This window comes from Lichenostomus cassidix, chromosome 9 (genome assembly GCF_008360975.1).
Source record: "Lichenostomus cassidix isolate B80296 chromosome 9, HeHo_3.0, whole genome shotgun sequence".
Taxonomy (NCBI): Eukaryota; Metazoa; Chordata; class Aves; order Passeriformes; family Meliphagidae; genus Lichenostomus; species Lichenostomus cassidix.
Genome location: NC_139490.1, coordinates 22,703,220 through 22,728,812, shown reverse-complemented (window position 1 = coordinate 22,728,812; position 25,593 = coordinate 22,703,220). Strand labels below are relative to the sequence as shown.

The following is a 25,593-nucleotide window of genomic DNA, read 5'->3' as shown; positions in this document are numbered from 1 at the left end:
GATGAGGGAAACGGCCTCAAGCTGCACCAGAGGAGGTTTACATTGGATATTGGGGAAATTCCATCCCAGAAGGGGTGGTCAGGCACTGGCACAGCTGCCCAGGACAGTGGTGGAGTCCCCATTCCTGCAGGGATGTAACAGAGGTGTGGATGTGGCACTTGGGGACATGGGTCAGTGGTGGCCTTGGCAGCGCTGGGGGAACAGCTGGACTCCATAGTCTTAGAGGGCTTTTCCAATCAAAACAATTCCCATGGGGCAGTGACATCCAGACCCCTGAGGAGCTCACCAGAGGCAGATCAGAGTCCCAATTCCCTTTTGACCCACCAGAGCCTTTCACCTCCCCTTGTGGGGGTCACCAGCCCCACCTTCATGGGGTGTCCAACCCCATCCATGGCATGGGGCATCAGGGCAGGGGTGTTTTCCTGCTGCCAGGCTGGGCACAGGCTTGTCAGGTACCTTCCCTGCTACCTTTTGCTGTATGGAGACAAACTGGCAGGGAAAAGCTGGAGTCAGTGGCCAGAGCAGCTGCTCCGTGGATTGGGTTGTTATGACAGAGTGAGCGTCACGGCTGCTGCAGGATAAACGGAGACACGGGGCCGGCAGGGAGCAGGTCAGGCTCTGCCTCAGAAATTAGGTCAGTGGCACGTCCAGCTCCTGGGGAGGATGGGAGAGGAGCAGAGATGTTGGTTTGCTTGAGCTTTTCTCTTGGTAGTAAGGCTGAAACTCTCCATCCCTTGACATAAAATGTTGGGTAAAAGGGCTTGGCTAACTCTGACGGGGAATAAAGGGTCTCTTCATGCCATGCCCTGGCCCCAGATCCAGCAAATTTGCGGATGGGAGTGGAAAAAAGAGAGCTGGAAAACAAGGATGCTTCTTTTGGCACCCCAAAGCCAGCGATACCCACCTGTCCTGGGACAGGGTTCGGAAATTGGGAAGCTGACCGCGAAAATCAGCTCTTTTGACCTTATTTTCACAGCGCCCTAGGCAGGGTCAGTTCCCGAGGGTCCTGAGCCGGGGATCGAGCGGCCGGGAGGGTTCGGGTGAGGCGGGAGGATGGCAGCTCCCGGGAAGCAGCTTCCCACGGGTTCAAGGCACCCTCTCGTGGTGAGCGCCCACGGCACGGGGGACAGGGGTGCCACCGAGAGGGGCTCTGCTCCTCGGCATCACCCACGGGCAGCCGCCAGTCCTCCCCGGGAAACCATCCCCGGAGCTGGGACTTGTTTCTCCAGCCCCAGCACAGCCCAGGGTGGGCTCCGCTCTTTCCCCAGCGCTCCGCACCTGCTCGACGCAGGGAAAGCGATAATGTGGACAAAACACTTGAAGCTGGTTTCTCCTCCGGCTGGATCAACCTGCCCTGCTCCTTCTGACGCGTTTCCCCCTGAGAGGAGCTTGCAAAATAAATCAGCGCTTTGCATAAACAAAGCCCCGAGAGGTATTGGTGAAAGAAAGCAGTGCTCGGGAGCTTCACAAACGCAGCTTTTTCCACCAAAGAAACACAGAAGCTTTCCCCCCTCCCAAACCCCTTAACCCAGGGAAGGATTTCTCCATCTGGCCCACCCAGTTTCCCCCTCGCACCACCTGGGAGCCAAATCCCAGCTGCTGAAAGGTGCCTCCCCTTCCTCTCGCCCCTTCAGGGGGCCTTTGAATTGAAATCCCAGTGGTTTTCCCTGCGGGAAGGCTGCGCTGCCAGCGCTGTCTCCTTGTCCAGCCACGTCCCGCAGCCTGGCACACGAGCACCGAGGCGGGTCGGGGCGCTGGGTGTCCCCACGGGTGGGCAGAGCACTGTCACACCGCCACAGCCCTCTCTCCCGAGGTGTCCCGGGCTGGCCGAGCCCTGCTTCCCACCTGCTCCCAGCGCGCTGCCTTTGCTTCCTGCGGCTTTAAAGTTCCCTCGGTGCGCGAAGGAAAAGAGGGAGGAGAAAGCGTTTCATCATCGCCCGGCGGAGGCGACTTATAAAAACTTGACGCTCCCGCTGCCTGGCTCACTCGCAGCCTTGGAGGGATTTCGGCACAGTCCGTGCGGCGGGACGGGCCGGAGAGCGGCAGCAGCCCGAGCACAGCCCAGCTATCCCGAGCTCCCCGGGAAGCCCTCGCCATGGGAGTCCACGCCGAAGTTGGCAAATCCCCAGCGGACATCCCCAAGAGCTCCAGCACCTGCTCCCGGAGTATCTTCTGCAACATCAAAGTAAGGATGGGAGCCGGGCAGGGATGCCCGCGGGGAGGGAGGGAGGGGGATTCCTGCCTGGAGAGGGACCCCAGCCCATCCCACACATCCCCGTGTCCCTCGCACTCACCGCGGGTGAGACGAAGGGTGTTTGGTGCTGCAGAATTTGAACACCAGCCCTGGGGCAGTCCCGGGTCATGCCGCCCCGCTCGGTGCTCGGTGGGGTCGCAGTGATGTCCCGCACAGCCCGTGGCTGTTTCACCCCACGGAGAGCTCTTCGTGAGCTTCCCCACGGCGTCTGGTACACGGTGTGCTGCTGCTTGGGGAATGATTAACCACATCCTGGTGTGAAATAAAACACTGCCTAGAATGACACGGGCTTACTTTAAAAACTTGGGTGAGCAGAGCTTTGTGAGCGGCAGAAGCGAAGGCTCGGTGGGTTTTGCGATGTTGGCTGCCCCGTTCCTCACCTGCCGCAGGCTGAGAGGCTCCTGCCCGAGCTCCTGAGCTCCCTGCCTGTGTGCGAACACAGCGCTCACCCCGGCCGTGTGTCACCTTTCACACCCTGCAGCCATCCTGGCTTCACAGCGCCCCTCACCCTGTCCTTCCCCTCCTCTCTTCGGCCCGGTTTTGGATGTGCACGTGCTGGTTCCCGTCCTCGGGACATCGCCGGGATGTCGCTGGCAGGGGGGATTTCCATGCCTTGCTTGGCAGCATTTCCACCCATCGGCACCTGGAGCAGCCAGGTGCAGGTTTTGGGAGCAGAGCAGCTCGGGGGATGTGCAGCCAGGGGCAGGCAGGGACACCTCGTGCCCATGGTGCTGGTGGTGCTCAGGGCCAGCCCAGGTGATTTCCCACCGCTGCTCCTGGATCCAGCTGTGCCTGCTGTGGTTTGTCAGTGTCAAAGCCCGGGATTTTCGGGATGTGTGACTGTGGATAAGGTGTCATGGTCGGGATGTGTTTGGGGATTGTTTGCCAGTGAGCTTCCCTCGCCCTGCATGAAGGACAGTGCTGCCCGCTCCTCCCTGGGCTGTGCTGGAGTTCCGTGGGAATGCTGTAGGGTACCTCGGGGCTGCTCCTCCTCCTAGGAGCTCCCAGGGCTGGAGACATCATCCCAGATGATGTCTCCCAATCCTGCACCCCTGAAGGTCCCTGCTGCCCTGACTGGGCTATTCCAGGAGGAGACTTGATGGCAGTTTTGGCTGAGGACTCAAGGAGAAAGAGTTTGAGATTACCCTGGCTGATTTGGGGCTCCCTCTGGGCTGCACTGATGTTCCTCTGGAGGGGATTGCTGACCTGTCCTCTCCTCTGCTGGAGTTGCAAAATGTGCCCCTGGCCCTCTCTGGGCTGCTGTAGTAATGACCACAACTCAGGGTGAGTAAAATCACCCAAAACCAGAGCCCTTCTTGCAGTCCATGCTCTTCCCTGGAAACTGGCGCAGCTCCCTTCAGCTGGCAGCACGCAGAGATAGCCTGGAGTGAAAAAACATTGCCAAATCCTTTTGCTGAGTGTCGGATTTTCAGATCAAAAATCAAAAGCCCCAACAGATAAGTGCTATTCCATTTGTGGACCCCATAGGCAGCAGCAGGGTGTGGGATGTGGGTGTCCCAGAGTCAGACTGGGTGCTCAGCACCCCACACACCCCAGGGCACATGGATGGGACCTTTTGGGAGCATCTGGCCGAGGGCAGATGACTCTGGGGTGTCACTTTGCTGGTGGCAGGAAAACCATTGTCTGAAGAAAAGCTTTAAAACTTCTTTTTAAACTTTTTCTTTTAAAACTTCTGGTTTAAAATTCTTCCTGGTTTAATAAGTCAACAGCCCAGCAGCGGTGTGGTGAAGGAACAGTTTGAGCTCTATGCAAAGGTGCTCGTTGGCATCAGAGGGATGATGTGCCCCATCTGGGACACCAATCCCTCAGAGAAATATTCCTGCTTTTAAGAGCAAATGTATTAATTAACAGGCAACAAGATCCCCCACCCTTTCCTGACCCATCTGCTCTTCCTGTCCTGTGACATTTGCATTGAAGATCTATACATTAACAAAAGAACTGCTTCAGGATCAGAAAGCATTAGCCAGTGTGCAGTGGCAATCCCCTCAGCCCCCAGAAATGAGTAGGATGCCAAAGTGTCACAGTGGAATTTCCAGGTGTGGGGAGTTTTGGAGTGAATGGCCATCAGCAGGTGTGGCGTGGTCAACATCTGGATTTGAAGGGTTTGTAGCTCTTGTTTGTACAAGAAGCCACTGGTGCTGTGAATGATGGATTATAGAAAAGCCTCATCCAATCCCAAATTGTGTGGGAAGCTGCAGGCATCACCCCCACCCCCAGAGCCAGGTGCTATAAAGGGGTTTAAGTCAGTCAGACACAATGTCTTTGTACAGGCAATGGCAGTTTCTGATGGGGACAGTATTTCCAACACAACACAATTCCCTACTTTCAACAGTCTTGGAAGGACATGATTAAGACTTGGAAGCCTTAATCATGAAGCTCATATTTAATCCCCAAAGCCCACGTGCTGGGATCACATTTAGAGTGTCTTTTGCAGGGCTTGGGCCAAAATAACAAATTATTTTTCCATGTAAACCATCTTGCCCCTCCATGTTCCCTGTGACAGGGACCACCACCCCCTACAATGGATCCTATCACTCTCGGGGTATTTTCCAGCATTTCCATCACTTTCCATCAGTTACTGCTGATGTTTGGAGGTGTGGGAATGCAATGGTGCTAGGAATGGGCTGGCACTGGGATTTGAGGGGCTTCACTTGAGCTGCTTGGCGAATGCAGGATGGATACAAGCTCCAGGTGGATGCCAGCACTTGGTGGCACTGGGGACACTGAGAACCTCACAGCCTAAAGGATTAAAACAGGTTTAGAGGTGGAGGAGATGGTTGGTTCTTTTGATACCACACCTGGCCAGGGACCCCATCAATGTCCCCCAGCCCAGAGTCCCAACCATGTTGTTTAGGCTCATGTTTGTCCTGATGATCTTGGAGGTCTTTTCCAGCCTTAGTGATTCTATGTCCATCTTCCGCTCCCAGACAACCACTGGAAAAGGATTATTTCACAGGAATTCTCTGTTTACAGAGCCTCAGATATTTGGCTTCTTCGCCTTTACTGTCTCATTTGTGGTTTTGAACTATTTTAATTGATTTTGGGATCCCCAGAAAGATGACAAGGAGGAGAACTTTATAAATATCTTTTGATTTAGGGGAGCTGGACTGGTTTCAGCTGGAAGCTGGAGAGCACAGAGGAGCAGTGTGAAAGTGTTGGGAGTGCAGGCAGGGGGAAGCTTTTTTTCCATGCCTGCAGACCGCCTGGCATGGAGAAGGAAACAGGAGGACAACAGAGAGTTATTCTCACTTATGTCAGCCGGAGGTGATCCAGGGAGAGATTTAAAAGCCTTAGGAGAAGTTTAAATTGGGTGTTGTACTGGGGCAGGGAGAGGGAGGGAATGAGGGAGGGTAGGAGAGGGGACAGCAAGGTCAGGAGGAGGCTGTGGGCTCTCAGGGTGTGATAAGGCTTGGGAGCATCCTGGGGTGAAGGTGTTGGGAGCATGCAGGGAGCCTTGGACAGCAGCAGGGGGTTTTCCCCTCCCTGGGACGGCTGGATACCTCCTGCAGAAGAAACAGGAGCCTGGCCTCGGGGTCTGAAGTCCCAGCAGCAGCAGGGACAGTTTTTTGTCCCTTCCTTCGAAAGGACTAAAGGAATTTGCTGAGGAGTGTATTCCAGAAGCCTGGAGATGACCCAGTTGTGCTCTCATATCCTGTTGAAAAAGATTAAGAATTGCTTCGTTTAGCCAGAACAGGGGATTCATCAAGCCCTGGGTCTGGAGGCAGCATGGCTGCAGGTTTGGAGTTGGAAACACCGAGAGGAGAAAGTCATTGCTGATTAGAGCCATTGATTTTAGCAAGAAAATTGAAGTCATATTCCAATCCTGGGCACTGCACAGGGAGGAACGGCAGGGTGGATGAGGGTTTGTGGCAAAGAAATTGGAAGGTTTTTAGTGACATGGGGAGAAGAACCAGCAGTGACAGGGCTCTTCCAGCATTCATGGTGATGGTGCTGGCACCAGGCAGCACCTGGTCCAGCACTGGGTTCATGTCTGCTTTTGGTGGGATCAGGCTCAGGGAGGGAAGAACCACCTGCAGTGGGATATCCAGCAGTGGGATAAGGAAAAAGACTGGGAAGAGCCAGCGTTAAAATGTGTTGGAAAGTTTAGTGGGATCAAGGTCTAGGAGACCTGAGACAAGGTAATTTTATGAGGGGTGAGGTGGTTGGGTGCCCAAACACAAGCAAGGAGTGGTCAGTGTAGATAAGATTATGGGGAGCAGGACGGGAGAGCAGTGACGCTGATAGGGAGCACGAGGCACGGCCAGCCGGGCGGGAGGAGTGTTTGCACACACTTGTGGGTCAGCCAGAGCCAGCCTGGACCTGCCCTCAGGGAAACCCTGGCTGGATCCTGATGGCCTGGAATGGAAAGAGCCCTTTGGGAAAGAGTGAGGGAGCAAAGCCCCAACTACCCAACCTGCCGGAGGGAGGGAAAGCTGCTGGATGCATCCCATTGTGCAGGCAGGGTTTTCTTGGGAAGCATCACAGCTGAGGGTCTGTCTCAGCAACCCTCTGCAGCCAGAAACCTCCATCCTGGGCAAAGCTGGGCTCACATGGGCCCAAAGTCACCGGGATGCAGTGCCAGGAAATCCCACATCTGTGATTGTTGCAAAAAGAGCAAATATTTTCTTTGCACGTGACAGTTGGGGGTGTGAAACGTGCATCGCTTGGCAGCAGACAGTCATCATCCCAGCGTGCTTCAGGCAATCCCTGAGCAACTTCATTTCTATATTCTTTTATTATTTGGGATAGAAATCCCACTTAGGAGCCAAATGCTGCCATCGGGCTAGGCTCAGAGGCACTGCTAAAGGGTGAGTGCTGTGCAGGGTGTTTGGTTCCTTCTGTGGAATTGCTGGGTTTCTTTACATCTTTCATGGTGCTTTTGGATCTACAAATCCAGGCAAGTGATGCCAAGGAGAGATGTATTTCCCCACACTACATTTCCCATTTCCAACTGAAAAATTTCTTTTGGACTGAGTGACCTCAGCCATCCTGCTGCAGGAGGATCTCCTGGTGTAGGAAGAGTTGATCACATGCAAACTCTAAAATAAACACCCTGTCTTCTCCCTATTAAAATTTTTGGGATATTCATATTAATTTCTAGAGTTCTCCCCTCCTTTTCCTTTTTTCCCCTTGGAAGCTCAGGATATTAAAGAGGAGGGAGTCTCCAGCAGTAGACAGGTTGAAATCTCCTGCTTTGGGAGGAATGTTTCCTGATTTTGGGAGGAAAATCTTCTGACTTTTCACTAAGGTCAAACAATTTTGCTTTGGTTCTCTGGAGCCCAAGACACAACTCCAGAAGTGCTCTGTGTAGGGAAAGAGCTAATGGAGCATCCTTACCCCTAGTCCTTTCCAAAGGTTTTCTCCAGCCAGATTAATTTTGCTTTTGGCCACATCCTACCTCGGTGTCTTCAGCCACCTGGGAACACTTGGGTAGGTTCTGTGAGGGTGTCCAGCTCTCCAGGCAGTTCCTGAGTCCATCTAATGAACAAAGCCCTGGCTCTTTCCATCCCCACTGCCGTGGGAAGGATGCTGGGCACAGAGATTAGCACGAGTGTTGTTAACATTTCCACCCTCCTTCTCTCCAGCCAGGGCTGCCAAGGGGAAGACACTGAAAAATGAGGTGAGGAATGACTTTGGACATGAGCTGTGGAAGCAGAGCAGAGAATTAACCCTTAACTCACTTCTCCAGGTGGAGCAATGACCATGCCACATATAGCAGGATCCTCCCAAACTCGTGGTCCCTGCAGAGCAGTCAGGCTCCCACCTGGAGGAGTCTTATCCTGACTCCTGGAGATCCCTGGAGGCTTTCCTTTGAAATGAAACCTGAGTATTTGTTTGGCACATCTCAGAAGGAGGTTTAGGCTGGGATTGACGGAATCCTTGCCAGCTCCCATTGTCCAGAGCATGGAAGGACCAGTCCTCTCCCTTCCCTGCAATGGGGTGGGTTTCTCTTCCTTTGGAAAAAGCACTGCCCTGGGAGGTGCTGATCCCCACGAGGAGTTTGCTTCCCTTCTAAATGAAGCTCCTCTTGGAAAGGAGTCAAGTGCCTTGTGTAAACAGCCTGGAGTCAGGATTGCTCCGAAGGGAGCGTGGGGATGATTAGGAGGGGATTTTGGGGTGGTGCATGTGGGTTCATGCCTTTGGCCTCCCCGTGCTGCTCTCTGCCTGTCTGCAGCTCCAAAACTCCGCCAGGCTCCCGTGGGAGCCTCTGCTCTGGAAGGTCAGTGCTTGGGAGAGCCCCTGGCTCCTCAACCTCCCACCATGCCCTCGCCTTCGTCCAGCATTGCGTCAGTGAAACCTCCCTGCAAACGAGCTTGGCTCTTCCCAAGAACCCCTTCTTGTTATGAGGGAAGATGGATGATGGAGCTCCCTCCCCTCCTGGGGCTGCTCGGCGGCTGAGCACAGCACATCTGGCACAGCTGGGAGGGCCAGGTTTCCATGGGCCAGCAGGTTGTGTGTGGTCAGCATGAGCACATGGGGATGGGAACGTGTGGGAAGAGGGACAGGGATGGGAGAGATCCATGAGGGGACATGGAGAGTGGTGTTCCTCACGTCCACCAGCCTTGGGGTGCACAGGCTCCGTTTGGAAGCCCTCCAAGTAAGGCCCTCTCCCAGTTATAAGAGTACATCCCTCTTCAAGGTTTGGGATGTCCGTGTTTTAATTAAAACCACGTCTGCTGAACGCGGGGGAAGTCTTAAATCAGGCTTCATGTCACCTCCAGACAGTCGGAGTGCGTCTGGAAAAGTCATGTTCCAGCTGCACAAGTCCTGGAGCAAAGGTTGTTCTGCCTTTCTCCGGCTGTTTTGGGTGGCAGCTTCTTCTCAAGGAAAAAAATCACCCTTGCCCTTCCCCTCCCGTTCCCTGGGCTCTGCACATCCGAGGGCTGAGGCTGCTGTGTGGTCTCAGGGTGTGATCACCCTGGAGCTTCCCTCCGGCTTTGCCTTTCCGGCTCATCCTGCAGACAAGAGCTGGATTGGAAGGACCCATGGGCAGGGGGAAGCAGTTCCACCCCAAGGGTTTCCTCTCCCACCTTGCCTTCCCTCCTGGCAGGCAGCTCCAGCTTGCTCCCAGGCATCTCGAGATCCAGGGCTCCGTTTTGGCCATCCCGTGTTATCCCCAAGGCATAAACCCGTCTTGGGACAGCTCCTGCCAGTTTGACTTTTCTTCCCTGTGCTCCTTATCCTCGGCTTGTTCCTCTCCCCTCCCCTCCCCTCTCCTCTTCTCTCCTGTGGTTCCCATAGTCCTTCCATGCCTCCACCCCATCTCCTGCCAGCCCCAGCATTCCGGGGAGCCAGGCTGCCTCTCCTCCTCATCTCCCCTCCCTGCCAGCATCCTCTCTGTCCCCGACACTCCGTCTCCCCATCTGCCCCGGGATCGGGCTGACATTTGCTGCGCTAAATTCAGCCTCGGTGATCCACCCTCTTCCCTCCCCGTTGGTAAACAGCTTTGCTTCTCCGGCTGGCGCCTGGCTCCGGGAGAGCTCTGCTTCCAGCTGCTCTGCTCTCGGGCAGTCCCGGAGTGCTGCTGTTCAGCTGGAGCTTCCTTGCTCCAGTGGCTTCGGTAGGGTCTGGCCAGAGCTGCAGGAACAAAAAGTGATTTTCTTGGCAACAAATCCCTTCTCCAGTTCCCATCATCACAGGAATCACCCCTCAGCTCTAGATCAGCCCATGGTGATCCCAGGTCAGGGCAGGGGAAGGAGAAGGTGGTCAATCCAGCTTCCACCAGCAGGATTTTTTGCTGGGATGGGATTTCAAGTGTGGGAGCTGATAGCGGGAGGGTGGAGAGGTCATTCGGCTTCAAGAGTCTACTGGCAGATATTTCACTTCCACTTTGTCCCTGTCCGGGAGGATTTCCCACGTTCCACCCCAAATTCCTGCTCTGTGGCTTTCTGTTGGGGCAAAGTCCCAGCTTGGGAATTTGTCCTCTCCTGGTTATCTCAGTGGCAGCCTGATGCCAGCCTGGCAGCTCTCACCCCTCTGAGATGTGGCTGGGGACTCTATGATGGTGGCTTGTGCCTGTGATCCTTCCCTCTTTTTTTGGGTGTTTGCCTTTCTCCTTCGTCTTCCCTGTGGTCTCCAGGTTTTTCCCAAGCTGCCCTCACACTGCCAGGGCTCCATTTTCTCCTTCATCTCCATCCTCTTCTCTCCTGCTGTCTCTCAGCATCTTTCCCATCCCTTATGCTTTCATATTCCCAGCCAGGTCTTCTGGCTGGATCTCTCTTCCCTCGCAGGAAAAGATTCCCAAGAAACCATTTTCTTGACCATCTTCTCCCCAAATTCTGCTACAGTTGCTGGGCCTGGCCTTGCATCCTCCTCTGCTCCCAAAACACAACTCCACCCACTTATGGAATTTGCATCCTCTGAGCAGAATGGACAATTTTGGTCTTTTTTGATTTTTTTTCTTTTTTTTTTTTTAAATCATTTAGTGGGTCAGGGCTCCTGGGCACTTCCAAAGATATGCTCATCAGGACTATTGCTGCTCTCCTGGCCAAGGACATCAGGAACTTGTCAGCCTTGCAGTACCTTTGATCCCCAATCCATCATCCCACACTTCCCACCGTTATCTTTGCGGGACACTCTTCCGGTCTTCAGCAAATATTTGATTTCCTGTGCATCTAAATAGAAAGACCTTTCCCCTTTTTTTTTTTTTTTTTAATTGATTTTAAAATACTTTTGGCACCGTGTGGATGCATTCCATTCCAAGAAAAATAAAGGAAAACTGTTCTGACTAAATATAGATCAAAAGACACTTGTGAGCTGCCTCTTGCATCCCTGGCTGAGAGTGCTCTCCTCTCACAGCCCACCCAGGCTCTTTTAACCAGGCTTCTCCCTAAATTCTCCTATTCCCTCCTTTGCCTGCCCTCAGCTTGGCTCCTGGCTCAGCTCACTGCCCGGCTCAAGGGAAAATGCTGCATTTGGAATACTATTTTGGAGTCTCCTAGCAGTGAGACCAGGCTGTGCATATTTCATCCTCTCCCTCTGGGGCTTTTAACGCCCTTTTTCCACTTTTTCTAGCAACACCCCTTGGAGCAGGTTCTGTTAATTGACTTTGCAGCTGAGTGAATCCCAGGATGCTCCGTGTCAGAGATGCAGCTGCTGGCCAAAGCCAGCTGGAATACACTCACCAGGATGTGGTTGTCCAGCAGTTACCCAGCAGCAGGGCACTGAGGTCTCACATGGCCACAAGGGGTGCACGGAGAGCTTCACATCGGATTTCAGGGAAAATTCTTCACTGGAAGAGTGGTTATTCATTGGAACAGGCTGCCTCAGGAAGTTGTGGAGTCACTGTCCCTGGAATCAAACAGCAATCAGATGTGGCACTTCTCAATATGCTTTTGTGGGCATGGTGGTACTTGGTCAGAGGTTGGACCTGATGCCCTTGGGGGTCTTTTCCATCCTGAATGAGTCTGTGACTCCAACAGGATCCTCACAGGGTTGGCACTTTCTGTTTGCCCACAGGTGTTTGTGCTGTGCCATGGGCTCCTGCAGCTCTCCCAGCTCCTCTACAGCGCCAACTTCAAGAGCAGCCTCACCACCATCGAGAAGCGCTTCGGGCTCTCCAGCCTCTCCTCGGGCTTCATCTCCAGCTTGCACGAGGTAACTGTGAGAGGAACACCCAAGGGGTGGCTGGGAACATGGGGGTCACCTTCCCAAAACTGGGTCACCTTCCCAAAACAGGGTCTCAGGGATGTTCACACCCAGGGCTTCCTTGGCCTCTGTGTGCCTGGAGGAGCACCTTTCACACCTTCCACTATCTCAGGGTGCTCAAACCCCATCCAACGTGGCCTTGGACACTCCCAGGGATCCAGGGGCAGCCACAGCTCCTTGGGACAATCTGTGTCAGACCCTCACCAGCCTCACAAGGAAGTATTTCTATCCAGTATCCCATCTAACCCTGTCCTCAGCACATTGCTGAGCTGGCTGAGGATTTTCTCACAAACACTTTCTAATCAAGAACTCCCCTGGAATAAGTTTTCTGGTTCACATTTTCAGGATTTCTGTCCCTTCTAGCAGCTCTTCAAGGGCTGGAAAAGGCCAGGAAAAGACTTGCTGGCAGAGATTTTTTGCTGGCACCAAGTGGCTCTGCACTTGTTTGTGAGCTCCCTGGTGAGTGCATGGGATGCTCCATCAAGAAGCTGGACACTGGGAATCTTCCTGGACCTTTGGGGAAGTGGATGTCCAGGTCTTACCTCAATCAGCATGAGCATTTGGGATGAAAAAGGTGTCTCAGGGCCCACTGAGACTTCCTGCTGCCTGTGGCTATGTTAGCTGCCCTGCCTGGCCAGGACAACAATCTTATTGCGTTGGTGCCTGCAGCAATTCCAAGAACAAAACCACAGAGACAAGCAAGGGAGCCCACACAAACATAAATACAAAGTTTTCTTAGCCATACATAGAATCACAGAGTGGTTTGGGTTGGAAGGGACCTTTAAAGGAAGGGACCTTTGAGTAGGGACAGCTTCAACATGCCAAAGTTCAAGTGATGTTTAGCTTTTCCCGAGCTGACAGAGCCCATGTGATGGCAATTTTGTGGTGTTCACCCACTCTCCTGAGTGAGCTGGGTGGTTTCATGGCTCTTTAGCTGGTTGTATCTTCAGCTGACAACATCCAGAGTCACCAATATTTGCAGTGGGCTGGACTTTGTAGCAGGGCTCAGGTCTGTTTGAGTCACAGGAATGGAGGTAACACATTTCATTCCTCACTGGTTTGGGGGGAATTGTCAGTTTATGCCACATTAGTTGATCTCCCAGGGAACAAGGGACAGGACAAGAGGAAATGGCCTCAAGTTGTGCCAGGGGAGGTTTAGTTTGTATATGACAGAAAATTTCTTCACTGAAAGGGTTGTCCAGCCCTGGCACAGCTGCTCAGGGTAGTGGTGGAGCTCCCATCCCTGGAGGGGTTGAAAAGATGTGTGGATGTGGCACCTGGGGACATGGGTTAGGAGCAGCCTTGGCAGTGCTGAGGGAACAGTTGGACTCCACAGTCTAAGACTGATCTTCCAACCTAAAGGATTCTGTGATTCCTGTGGGGTGGGGGACTCGTGGGTGCTGAAAAAAGCCCCAGGCAGAACTCAGGGAGGCTGTGATGCCATTTGTGCCAACAGAGGATGCACAGGGGTGGCCAAGGCCAAAGAGTGACCCTCTGGCCAAAGAGGAGAAGGGAGCAGTCAGTGCTGTGAGCATGCAGGGCAAGGAGATGAGAGTGAAACACCTCCTGATGAGACCTCTCCACCCACCCAGACACAGCCACAGGGTCTGGCTGTCCTCCATGCTGTCCTCCTCACGTTGCTCCTGTTTCTCTGTGCCTTTTCCAGATCGGCAATGTGGTGCTCATCATCTTTGTCAGCTACTTTGGCAGCAGGGTGCACCGCCCGCGGGTGATCGGTGTCGGGGGGCTGCTGCTGGCCCTGGGGGCTTTCCTGGTCACCCTGCCCCACTTCCTGTCAGGGCCCTACGAGTACACTGCGCTCAGCACTGGTGAGTGTCACCAGCTGGGCCACCAGCTGTGCCTCCACATCCCATCCAGGATGGCTTACTTGTGTCTGCCCCAAAAAACAGGGTGTTTGCAGGGTACACAGGATTGAAATGTGTTTGGAGGAAGAGAATTAAGGTGGGCAGTTTTTAATTAAACCTCATTTTTTTAGAGCTTTGACACCCCTTCTGAATGCAATAATTACATATGGGATTGCTTCTGCCTCTTCTGCACATGTTATTCCTGCTGTGGTTACAGAATCACAGAATGGTTTGGGTTGGAAGGGACATTAAAGCTCATCTCATTCCACCCCCTGCCATGGGCAGGGACACCTTCCACTACACCAGTGTGCTCCAAGCCCTGGCCTTGGACACTTCCAGGGATGGAGCAGCCACAGCTTCTCTGAAAGACAGTAGTTTTAGGTTAGAGACTGGGGGGAAGTCGTTCCCTGTGAGGGTCTTGAGGCCCTGGTGCAGGTTGTGCAGAGAAGCTGTGGCTGCCCCTGGATCCCTGAAGTGTTCAAGGACAGACTTGGAGCACCCTGGGATAGTGGGCACCAAGGAGCACCTCTTCCTGCCTGTGGAATTGGATGGTCCTTAGGGTCCTTTCCCACCCAAACCAGTCTGGGATTCTGTGATACTCCTATCCCAGGGCCTGTTCTGCTCTAGCCAGTATCCTTGGGATCCACACTAAGGAAGGTGCTGCTCTTTCATTGGGAAGGCTTTGAGAACAAGCTCATGTGTGTGATGACAGCTCTATTTTCCATGCAGAATGGAATAAGCAGAAGAACCTGCATCACCTGCTACAGGGCTGGCTTTGGTCTTTCCAAAGTGGTTTGGTCCCTAAATCCTCTGAATGCTGACGAGCCTCAGGCTCTGTGGGAATTGCCACCTCCGAAACCCAGCTCTCTTCTGGTCCCCATCCCATGATTTTTGAGTTTGGAGAGTAAATCAGGCTTCAGATGCCAAGCTTTTCGACATCTTAAATTCATGCATCAGGCTGTGGACAGGTCAGGATTTGGGACAGGGGCTGCTCTCACTAGGAGGAGGGGCAGGGATCCCCCTGCTCCCTGCCCAGAGCCATGCTCCCTGTGTGGGTGAAAAGGAAAATGGACAGGAATTATGCACTGGTCAAGTAATGCCAATGCCCCAACTGATTAGTGTTAGACTTGTGTACAACCATGGAAGTGTAACCAGAAATCACTGAAAAGGTGGAAGGAAAGTACCGAGAACTGTGCTTGAACCAAAAGTTCTGTACAGGGCACAAGTCTTGCAGAACACCTTTGCTAAATTGGACAGGATTAGAGGATGGACTGCAAAAACAGATGGACAGGGCAAAACTATTGGCATTATGAGGATTGCCTGAGACTGGAGAAGAACAAATTCAGTCTGTGAACAGCCCCTGAAGATGCTTCAGTCCTGGCTGGAGTTTCCATGGCAGCCTGGAGCAGGGTGAAGACCCCCCTGTCTGGGCTGTATGAAGGAGCAAAACCCATGTTTTGGAAGGAGCTGGGCTGCTCCTGAGCCATGGGGGCAGCAGAGATTCAGGGCAGGATGTCCTGCTTAGGGCTGCCAGGTGGCCCCAGACGGCATCACCCTGCTCCTGCCCAGCTACCACAGGGGAGCAGAGACCACAGACAGCAAAACCAGCCATGGCTTAGGTCTGCCCTCTTAAAACCCAGAGCACCCTCACTCCATGGCATGAACTCTTTAAAAGTTTGATTAAAGTCCCAGCCGGGTTGTTTGCTCCCCTAACCTCAGTATTATACTCCAAAGGAAGGGCAGGGTGATGAGACCTGCTGAATAAAATGACCAACACATCCAAAATCCAGCAATTTGTGCCTATTCAGTAAGTTTGGGAGATTCCTGATACTTTGGGATTTAGTGTGGGACAAGGCAGGGGACATAGCCAGTGCTGTGATGCTCATTTTTCTCCCTGCCAGGTAACAAAAGCCAGGGGCAGGTTGAGCTCTGCTATGCAGAGAACAGGTTTGTGTGCCCAAACACCACCCAGGACCCCCAGAAGGAGGCCAGCAGCATGTGGGCCATGATGGTCATTGCCCAGCTGCTGGCTGGGATTGGGACTGTGCCCATCCAGCCCTTTGGGATCTCCTACATCGATGACTTTGCAGATGCCAACAACTCCCCGCTGTATGTCGGTAAGTGGGGCTGTTCCTGTGTGTTATTTTGTTTCATAGAATCCCAGGATGGCTTGGGTGGCAAGAGACCTTAAAGCTTATCCAGTTCCCCCCCTGCCATGGGCAGGGACACCTTCCACTATCCCAGGGTGCTCCAAGCTTCAGCATCCTTGTCTTCCCTCTGCACTGAGAGATCCCTGTTCCAATGAATTGTCCCACTGATCCCTTAGAATTCCCAGATCTGCATGGAAAATGAAGGAGAGAGGACTGCAGGAAACTGAAAGGTTCTGAAGAGACAGGGAAGTGGGACTGGTGTGTTGTTTATAATACAGGTGGTCCCTTTAGGGCTGTGGGAATGCCTGTCAGGGTGAATGGCCCTGGGGGGCTGGGTTGCCTCAGTACAGCAGAAATTCCATCACCCCAAATCCTGGTTCAATCCTGGCTGATGCACTTCAAGCTCACTGTCTCCTTTTGAACATCTTGAGAAGGTTGTGCAAAGAGTTGCATTCAAGGAGGGAACTTGGATCCTGCCATGGCAAACAAGTCAAAAGAAAATGTTCTGACCTTCTGGTTATCTATTTTGTGATGGGAGGGTTCAGCTCCACTCAGGGTGGTCTGGTGGCCTTTTTGCCCCCAGAATATTTCACCTCCCCTGAAGTTTGCACTGAATGTTTTTCCTTGGATCTGAGGATTAGGATGGGTTTGTTTCCTTGGCATCCTAGAGGAAATGAAGGTCTCAATCACCTGTGTGAGCCCAGGATGCCTCTGTCCTGCTGCTCCCTGGGGTTCGTGAATATCATGGATATTCACGGTGCTGCTGACAACTTTCGTTGTGTCAGCAACGCCTTGATGGCAGCAGAGCAGAGAGACTTTCTCTGCAGGCAGCTGCCTTCCCCCTCCTGTTGCTGCCAGATAAACACCACCTGGTATCCCCACCAGTGTGGGGCAGTGGGACCTTCTCACCATCTGCAGCGTGCTGAAGGGCAGTTTCTCCCCTCTGTGTGTGTGGTGCCACCATTCCAGCCTCTCCTGGGAAGACAGAAGCCATATCTGCATGGAAACTCCCATTCCCTGCTCACACAGGCTCTCTCTGCTCCCTTTTCCCAGCCATCCTCTTTGCCATCTCTGTGTTTGGCCCTGCCTTTGGATACTTGCTGGGATCCATGGTGCTGCGGCTCTTTGTGGATATCGGAAGGGTTCCACTCAGCACTGGTGAGTATTGCTCAGGTAGCAGTGGTCCTAAAGGCCCTCTGCTGGTCAGAAGGTCACTCTGAGATGAAAGATGACAGAAGCCACCAGTCCTGTGACCCATGAAACCCACGGCCCTGGAAAGACCTGACCTGGAAAAGCACCCCCAGTGTACTCCTCCACTCCAGCACACCATGAGGATGGATACAGGTAGTCCTGACATCCTCACTGAGGCAGAGCCCTGGGATAGGGACATTCCAGTGCCCAACTCAGTGGTGCTGCACTGGAGGTCATGGTTGGGAGGAGGTCACAGGGTCTGCCCACTGCCACCACACTGAGGAGGTATCACACAACCATCATGGTGCTAGAGAGGAGTAGGGAAATCTGAGGAATCCAGGGATGGAGGAGACAACCACAGGGCAACAATTGCCCTGTGGATACACAGGAAACTTGAGTCTACTCACCCTCCTCACCAGCACCTGCAGAGAGAGGGGCTGAGCTGGCGCCACCGCAGGGATAATTTGCTTTATCCACGGCGTGTGCTTATTATTTCTGGTAACTTCATCACTAAAGAATTCTCCCCAGCTCCATCATTAACGTGGCTTTTCCTGTGTTTCCTTAGAGAGATCAGAGCCTGCCTGACATTTTTGTCTGGTGCCTGATAAGAATAATAAATGAACGTGGGCAGGAAGCGCCAAAGAGCCTTGGCCCACTCCCCGCGGCGGCAGACGGATTTAGCAGCCTCTGCCCGGTCGCTCCATGATGACGTCCAAGCTCCAGAGTGGAGTGCTCCTGTTTGGGGAAGTGGGATGATTGTTCCAGTGGGGTGTGGGCTCCTCTCCTGTCACACCCTGGCACGGTGGTTCCTTCCCAGCAGCCACATTCCCACGCTGAGCCAAGCAATCTGTCAGTTGTCCCGTGAGCATCCCTTGGCCCAGCCAAAGGATGGCTGTGCTGGAGACTGAGTGACTCTCACCTTCTCCTCCTTTTTCCGGAGAAGGCGCCCGGAGTTTGGTGCACTCGGAAACCAGGAGCTTCTGCCAGCACAGGGCCTGCCCTGGGTCCCTGCAGGCAAAGAGTGACCAAGGTGGAACAATGGGAGAGCAGCTTTTTCCAGGAAAGCAGCGTGCCCTTTCCCGGTGCCTGTCTTGGCTCAGCACCCCTGACAGGCAGCATGGTCCAAATCCAGCGTGTTCTCCAGGCACAGGATGGAGCCAGGCCCCCATAATTGCTGCCTCACTGGCTGGCTTGGGGGGTAGAGCAGAACCTGTGCCAGCAGCATGTTTCCATGCTGACCAAATCCATCCTGCAGTCACCTGGGAGGCTCGGTGCAGCCGGGATGAGTGGCGGTGCAGGGGAAGGAGGTCAAACACAACCAGGGCTTGGTGGGAGTTCCCACCTCGATCCATTTACTCTTCCACGCCAGCAGAGAAACCCTTGGGCTATGCCCACAGGGACTCTTCATTCTCCACCAGTCCATATTTTCATGGAGCTTTGTCCCTCTCACCACTGGAGCTCTGACGGTGTGTCCTTGTGTCCCACAATGGCAGTGGAGCTGACGCCGAGTGACCAGCGGTGGATCGGAGCCTGGTGGCTGGGGCTGCTCATCTCCTCGGGCTGCTTGGTGCTCACCTCCATCCCTTACTTCTTCTTCCCTCGCTACATGCTGAAAGGAGAGGTGAGACTTCATCTCCAGAGGCTGGAACGTCCTGGAGCCAGGGATGAGCTCGGGGAGGGAATACCTGTCCCCAGAGGAGAGGGCTGGGGGGGAGGAAGGGAGCCCAGCAACCCTTTCCCATTAAAACAAATTTTAAAAGATGGAAAATCATTAATGTGCATCGTTTCGGTGTTTTCATAGCCAAGCCCCACTGGTTTTTTTACAAAAGTATTTTAGTTCCATTTTGAAATTGTTTAACCATTGATTGTTTAAAGGTAAAATCAAACCCCAAACATTTCAGAGTTATGGCTAAAGGACTCTCCAGACTTGAGCTGAGCTGTCTCCAACTTTCATTTTCAGACTTTTTGCAGATTTAAAAGTGAGGTCTCTTTTCAGGGTTCCGGAGACGAAAGATTTCCAAGCTCTTAAAACCTCTCGACAACAAGCTGTTGTCTTGCTGCTCTGCTCAGGGGCTGTAGTGATGCTTGAGATAATTCACCCTTTAATCACAGAATCCCAGAAGGGTTTGGGTTGGAAGGGACCTTAAAGCTGATCCTATTCAAACTCGTGCCATGGCAGGGACACCTTCCACTAGCCCAGGGTGCTCCAAGCCCTGTCCAACCTGGCCTTGGACACTTCCAGGGATCCAGGGGCAGCCACAGCTTCTCTGGGCACCCTGTGCCAGGGCCTCCCCACCCCGATAATTTCCCCCCATGATCCCATCTAACCCTAATGGCAGTGGGAAGCCATTCCTCCTTGCCTTGTCCCTCCATCCCTTGTCCCCAGTCCCTCTCCAGCTCTCCTGGAGCCCCTTTAGGCTGTGGAAAAGGCTCTGAGGTCTCTAGAGTGCCTTCTCTTCTCCAGGTGAACACTGCCAGCTCTCCCAGCCTGGAGAAGTGCTCAGGGCACACAGGATGGGGCTTTGCTGTCATTGTCAGGCTTGGCTGGGGGTCAAGGGCCCCTGGGACGGACCTTGCCCCTGCCGAGCCTCCCTGTGCCAGGACAGTGCCAGCCCCTGTCACCAAGGCTGCTCCTCTCTCCCCTGGCAGGAGCAGAACGGAGAGGCTGGCATGCTCAGGAAGATGGAGTCGGGGATGGCTGAAGAGACCTCCCTGCTGGAGTTTATAAAAAGTAAAGTGCTGTCGGGCCCAGGCGAGGGTGGATGGGGATGCTGGACTGTGCTGGGTGGGTGGGGACAACCCCAGCAGCAGTTTCAAATCAAGGGGGCTTGTTGGGTGTCCTTGGGAGTCCAGCACTGTGTGCAGACCAGCTCTGGTACCACGAGGGCCTCAGGACCACAGGAACGTGGGCACAGCCTCCCTTTGGCACAGAGGCCCCTTCTGTGGGGCCTGGATTGTTTCTAAATGTTGTGCTGAAGATCTTAGAGTGGTGTGAGTGTGCTGGTAAAGGGTGGCTGGGAGGTTTCACCCCAGCTCCAGGAGTGGGCACAGGGCTGCCGGCGCCACCAGCTCCTCAACGAGGTCAGCCACTGCAGCTGACACTGTTTATGTGGAGCCAAAACAGCCCTGAGAGGGATGTCACTGCTGAGGGACCAGATTAATGACTCTTTTAGCTCCAGGATGATTTCTTCCCAGCTAAAACCCCTCCCTCCTTGCCTCTTCCTCCAGTGCAGTCATATCCTGGAGCTGTCAGTTCACTCTCCCCCTCTCTTTGGGCTTTAATGGATGTTGCCTCTACACCACCCTCTCACTAATTAGAAAACTCAAAAGAGACCAAATAAACAGAGCTGCTCCCAGAGTCCATCTGCCTCTGCTGACAGGGCTGGGGGACACAATGTCCCACCAGGAAAACACATCCATGGTCCTGCCAGCTGCTGGGACATATTAGGGTGTTTCTACTCCCACTTTCCCATGGCCACAGACATCCCCCATAGATCCTCATCATCCCACAGACATCCTTACTGGGAATGGGCTATGGGTGGGGTTTTTCCCAGTACAAATTACTGGCATGAGGATCACACAGCTAAAAGACATTTTTCTTGCGGTTTCCCTGTAGGATTCCCAAAGATCTTCCTCAGGCTGCTGCTCAACCCCCTCTTCATCCTCCTGGTGCTGGCTCAGTGCAGCTTCTCCTCCGTCATTGCGGGCCTGGCCACCTTTCTCAACAAATTCCTGGAGAAGCAGTATGGTGCCTCCCCTTCCTACGCCAACTTCCTCATAGGTGAGCACAGATGGAGGCAAAAAGATCCATCAGCAGGGAGCCAACTGCCCGCATTCCCCAGGCTTTTGAAATCCTGGAGAGGAAGCCACTGAAAACTCATCTTTGGATGAGACCTGGGGTTCACCTTGGGGTGGTTGGTGACTTTCCTGACCTGAGGTTTCCCAGCTGATTTGGATTTGAGCTGTCTTGGACAACAGTTGGGTTCTCCCAACTCCTGTGAGGTCCAGAGAGTCATGCCCTGCCCATGGAGGGGTTGTGGGCAGGCAGGACCCTCTGATGGCTCCATTCCCCTGCAGGAGCTGTGAACCTGCCAGCAGCAGCACTCGGGATGCTCCTGGGAGGGATCATCATGAAGCGCTTCTCCTTCTCCCTGCGCGCCATCCCGCGCTTTGCTGTGGTGGTGCTCGTCTTCTCCATCCTCATCTGCCTGCCCATTTTCTTCATGGGCTGCTCCACGGGGCACATCGAGGGCATCTACAACCCCAGGTAATGCAGGTGCTGCTCCCAGCTCCTCGTTTCTCCAGCTCTTATCCATGGGGAGGGATCCATGCTGGTGGAGAGGAGGAGATCCAGGTGCTGCACAGCAGAGAGAGCTCGGGAGGGTGTTTATGCGTGATTTTCTGTGCCAAACAAGCAGGGTGTAGCTTTTCACTCTGGATTTTTTTGGGAAAATTGGTAATATTGAGTCCACATCACTTCACAATCTCCCAGTGTTCCAGCTGGACATCATCTTTCTCCTCACCTCAGTGGATATTCTTGGCTCTTAGCATGACTTTTTAAGATAAAAATGACATTTAGATACTACCAAGGCTTGATATGAAGTGCATTGAGCTCATTTCCCAGTGCAATGCCAGCAAGGAAGAGATTTCAGATGCCATCTTCCCACAGGAGGAGGAGCTGCCCCATACCAACCTGCCCAAGGGCAGCTTTCTAGTGCCACATTCCCACAGGGATTCAGGCTATGTGACTCCAGCAGATGCACTCCTTGAGGGAGGGAGGGAGGGAAGACAGGACAGGTCACTGGGTTTGTCCTCTTCATTTCCAGTCATCAGGCTTGTTTGGGAACATGCCCACTTTCAGTTTGTGTCCGTGTGGCGTTTCCAGCTGTTCGCACATCTGTTTGTGCGGCTCTGGATGGAGCCCAGACCCATTTCTCCAGGCTTTTGGCCGATTAATTTTCAGCTGGAGAGGCAAAAAATAAAAAAGAAAAGAGGCGTGTGAGTACTTGTTTGTAGACATAACATAATTCCTGTGACATTCACTGCACACTTCCAGAGGTACCTGCAGGGATCAGGGGCTGGCAGAAGGCCAGGCTGCTGCTGGCACTGTCCCAGCCCAAACAGGAACAGGGAAACTGGTCAACTAGTAAGAGGGATTTTTTTTTTAATCCCTCCTGTCCTACTTCTTAATTTTTTCCCAATTTTCCCCCCTCCTTTCTGGCAGTACACCGAATTCCCAGCAGCAGGTTAAGGCACGGATTGGGTGCCAATGCTCCAAGCAGATCTTCCACCCCGTGTGCCGGGAAAACACCACGGAATACATCTCCCCCTGCTTCGCCGGCTGCTCCACCAGGGCCACCAATTCCTCCAATCCCAAACAAATGGTTAGTAAAGGAAGTGGTTTGCAAAGCAGCCTTGCTGGGAATGGTAGAGTGATGCTGCAGGAACCCAACAGATACAATAAGGTGGTGGAACCTTTTCCACATGGATGTGCTGAGTCCTGAGAAGGTGCCATGGAGAACTGCCATAATGCCCTGGGAATCTGCTTGAAGGGACAGGGATGGTGGCAAATCCCATCACAGGATGCCATGGCTGTGCCTTAAAAGTAGAGCTGGTGCTCTTGTCAGTGTCCTGCAAGGGGATGTGAGACAATGCGTCACGAGAAACCTGCTCCTGGCGCTGGGAGTCTGACGTCTGTTTTGTTCCAAACGTTTCCAACAGATCTACCACAACTGTTCCCTGACTGGGAAGAAGCTGTTCTCCACCTACACGGGCTCTTGTCCCGTCAGCTGCTCCCACATGCTCCTTCCTGCCATATTCCTCATCTCCTTTGCTGCCCTGGTCGCCTGCCTGTCCCACAACCCTCTGTACATGATGGTGTTACGGTGAGCAGTGGGGAGGGGGTCCTGAGTCCCAGGAGGGGGCCCATGTGATGGTTCCCCACGTTGGGATCAATGGGATGTCAGAAACGTGTAACCAGCCCAAGTCTTGGCCAAATCCAGCGCCAGCAGCTCTGACCTCCTGTGGCTTCTCCCCTGCAGGGTGGTGAACCAGGATGAGAAGTCATTCGCCATCGGAGTGCAGTTCTTACTAATGCGGCTGCTGGGTGAGTGTTCATCCCTGAATGAGGCTGGGGGTTTGCTGGAGGCACCGAACCTCCTCGGGAACATCCTGACTCCATCCTCTCTTCCCTCCAGCCTGGCTGCCAGCCCCGGCCATGTTCGGAGCGCTCATCGACTCCTCCTGCATCTACTGGCAGCAGCAGTGCAGCCAGCGCCGCTTCTGCGCCTACTACAACAACGACTTCCTCCGCAACAGGTACCCTGTGCCCCGGGCAGGGACGGGCAGGAGGGCAGGGGTCCCGGCCCAGACTGGGGCCGGCTGGCAGTGCCACCTGGGGATGTGGCATCTCCCCGCTCTTCTGCCGGCAGATACCTGGGGCTGCAGGTGGGCTACAAGGTGGTGGGCACCGTGCTGCTCGCCCTCATCGGCTGGAAGGTGAAGAGGAGCAAGGAGTACAACGTGCAGGAGAAGGCGGCGGGGCTGGTGTAGCCCCCCAGGACTGACTCGCATCCCCGTCACCCACCGCCACTACTTTGTCCCGTTCGGGTTTGTTTTACCTCCCGCGGGAGCCACTCGGCCTCTGCAGCTCCGGGCTCCTCCCGGCGAGGGATGCTCCATCCTGCGAATGGCTTCTCCCAGGCTCTCCAGCAGCGCCTGCCCTCACCCTGGGGAGGGGACAGCCCCGGTCAGCTGGAGCAGGAGGCAGAGGGGGCTGCGACACACGGACCCGGAGAAGTGCCTGCCGGGGGCGATGGTCCCGCTCCGGTGTGACATTCCCGGCCGAGGATGTGCCTTCCCGGCTGGGACAGGAGCAGGGGAGGTGGCTGCCAGCCCGGTGTCCCCCCACCCACAGCCCCCACAGAGGGCAGCAGGGACACCCTGCACACGTGTTGGGACAAGTCAGCACAAGGGGTTTATTGCCGAACAGTTGGGGTTTGTTGCTCTTTTTATTTTTTAAATAAAGGTCACTTTTTCCAAATGCGGTGCTTTCTTGGTCTCCCCCTCATCTCCAGTAGGTGTATTGGCACAGATCAGTTCTGGCTGCTCAAGCTGCTGCCTCAGAGGAAGGACCATGAACAAATGCCTGGCAATTAGGAAGTTTCATTCCCCCTCCCTCACACCAGTCCTGAGCAAGAGCTGTATCAGGGTCTGGGGTCCTTCTCACCCTTTCACTGCTTTGCTTGTTTGGTTGAGGGTTTGCTGAGTTGTGTTAGTGATGGGGTTGTTACAGCTCACAGACCATGATCTGTTCCAGCATTTTTAACATTTTAGCTGCAGCTTTGTCTATTCTATTATTAATGATATTTACTATTATTAATGATCAGACTGTCAGCTCCAGGTTTTCCTCTGATCCTTCTCTGCCTGACACATCATAGCCATAGGTTTCACATCCAGTCCCATGCCCAACAATTCCAGCTACTTATGGCAAGCACCAAGCTACTCAAAAATCCTGTACTTTTTCAATGCAGAGGGCTCTGGGCAGGGTACAGTGGGTTTGGAGCTTTCTTCCAGGGGTTTTGTGGGGTGAATACACTCAGGCCCTGCTGTCCTTACCCCTTGACTCTTCCCTGTGCTCTTGGCCCTGATGTATCCATGCTCATGAAGGGAGTAAAGGGAGAGGACAGGAGGGAACCTGTCTTGGATTTGCTCTGCATCAGCAAGCCTTCATGAAAAAGACCTCTCCGTGTTATTCCTATTCCTGTTTCCCCCTCCACCTGGCAGATTTTCCCTGAACACCTACCTGACCTCCCCTACCTTTCTCCACATCCATATCAGGGGTAACATCCAGCAGGACAAGTGGTCACAAACTGCACAGGGTGGCCCAAAGGGGGCCAACAGAAGCTCTGCACCCCAAAGGTGCTGGGCTGGTGGCTCTGTGCACAGGAAGGTCACAGCTGGAACACCTAGACCCTTGGAAACCACCCCACTGCAATGCTGATGTCCAGGCATCATTATTTTTGCTTTTCTTTGCCTTTGAGCAATCTCTTCTCCTCTTTGAAGTTTCTGCTATCCAGGTTATGACTGTGCTGGTCATTCTCCTCCAAAAACATCTGCCTTTTGCAGGGAAACAGTTTGGAGTACAACCCATAGCAAAAACCACTGACCAAAAGAGCTTTAGCACAGTGAGAGCCTCAGTCCCTGGGGATGCGTGAACACAGCGGGCTCCTGACTCAGGGTCAGGCAGCTGGAGCAGAAGAGGCTGAGTTTATCACATCCCACTGTCCTGCCAAAGCCACCCCAACACAGCCCTGCCGAGCTGCAGCCTCAGGAGCAGCACTCCCAGCCAGCAGAGCCACAGGCTGGGAACAAGGTCAGAAGAGCAAAGAACAAAGCACAGAGCTGACTGGGGAATAAAGAAAAACAAGAAAACACCACTCAGAGTTTCCAGTTCTGATCTTTT

The 25,593-nt window shown here is 53.7% G+C and overlaps 1 protein-coding gene across 1 annotated transcript; it reads left to right on the top strand.

Annotated features, from left to right (window-relative positions):
• Positions 1–1,681: 1,681 nt before the first annotated feature.
• SLCO2A1 (solute carrier organic anion transporter family member 2A1) lies at positions 1,682–24,171 on the top strand. The gene is made up of 14 exons (XM_085069916.1): positions 1,682–2,185; positions 11,735–11,872; positions 13,590–13,752; positions 15,690–15,905; positions 16,992–17,096; positions 18,623–18,750; positions 19,779–19,860; positions 20,746–20,910; positions 21,207–21,396; positions 22,354–22,513; positions 22,851–23,014; positions 23,171–23,235; positions 23,327–23,447; positions 23,561–24,171. Exons 1-14 carry the CDS (start codon positions 2,096–2,098, stop codon positions 23,679–23,681), a joined length of 1,908 nt encoding a protein of 635 aa, XP_084926042.1. The 5' UTR covers positions 1,682–2,095; the 3' UTR covers positions 23,682–24,171.
• Positions 24,172–25,593: the final 1,422 nt, after the last annotated feature.

Excerpts from the sequence above, each read along its gene's own strand:
- SLCO2A1 (XM_085069916.1), top strand. The coding sequence starts at position 2,096 with ATGGGAGTCCACGCCGAAGTTGGCAAATCCCCAGCGGACATCCCCAAG. Across the intron at positions 19,861-20,745 it reads CCTGCTGGAGTTTATAAAAA|GATTCCCAAAGATCTTCCTC; the intron begins GTAAAGTGCTGT and ends GTTTCCCTGTAG. Across the intron at positions 23,448-23,560 it reads AACGACTTCCTCCGCAACAG|ATACCTGGGGCTGCAGGTGG; the intron begins GTACCCTGTGCC and ends TTCTGCCGGCAG.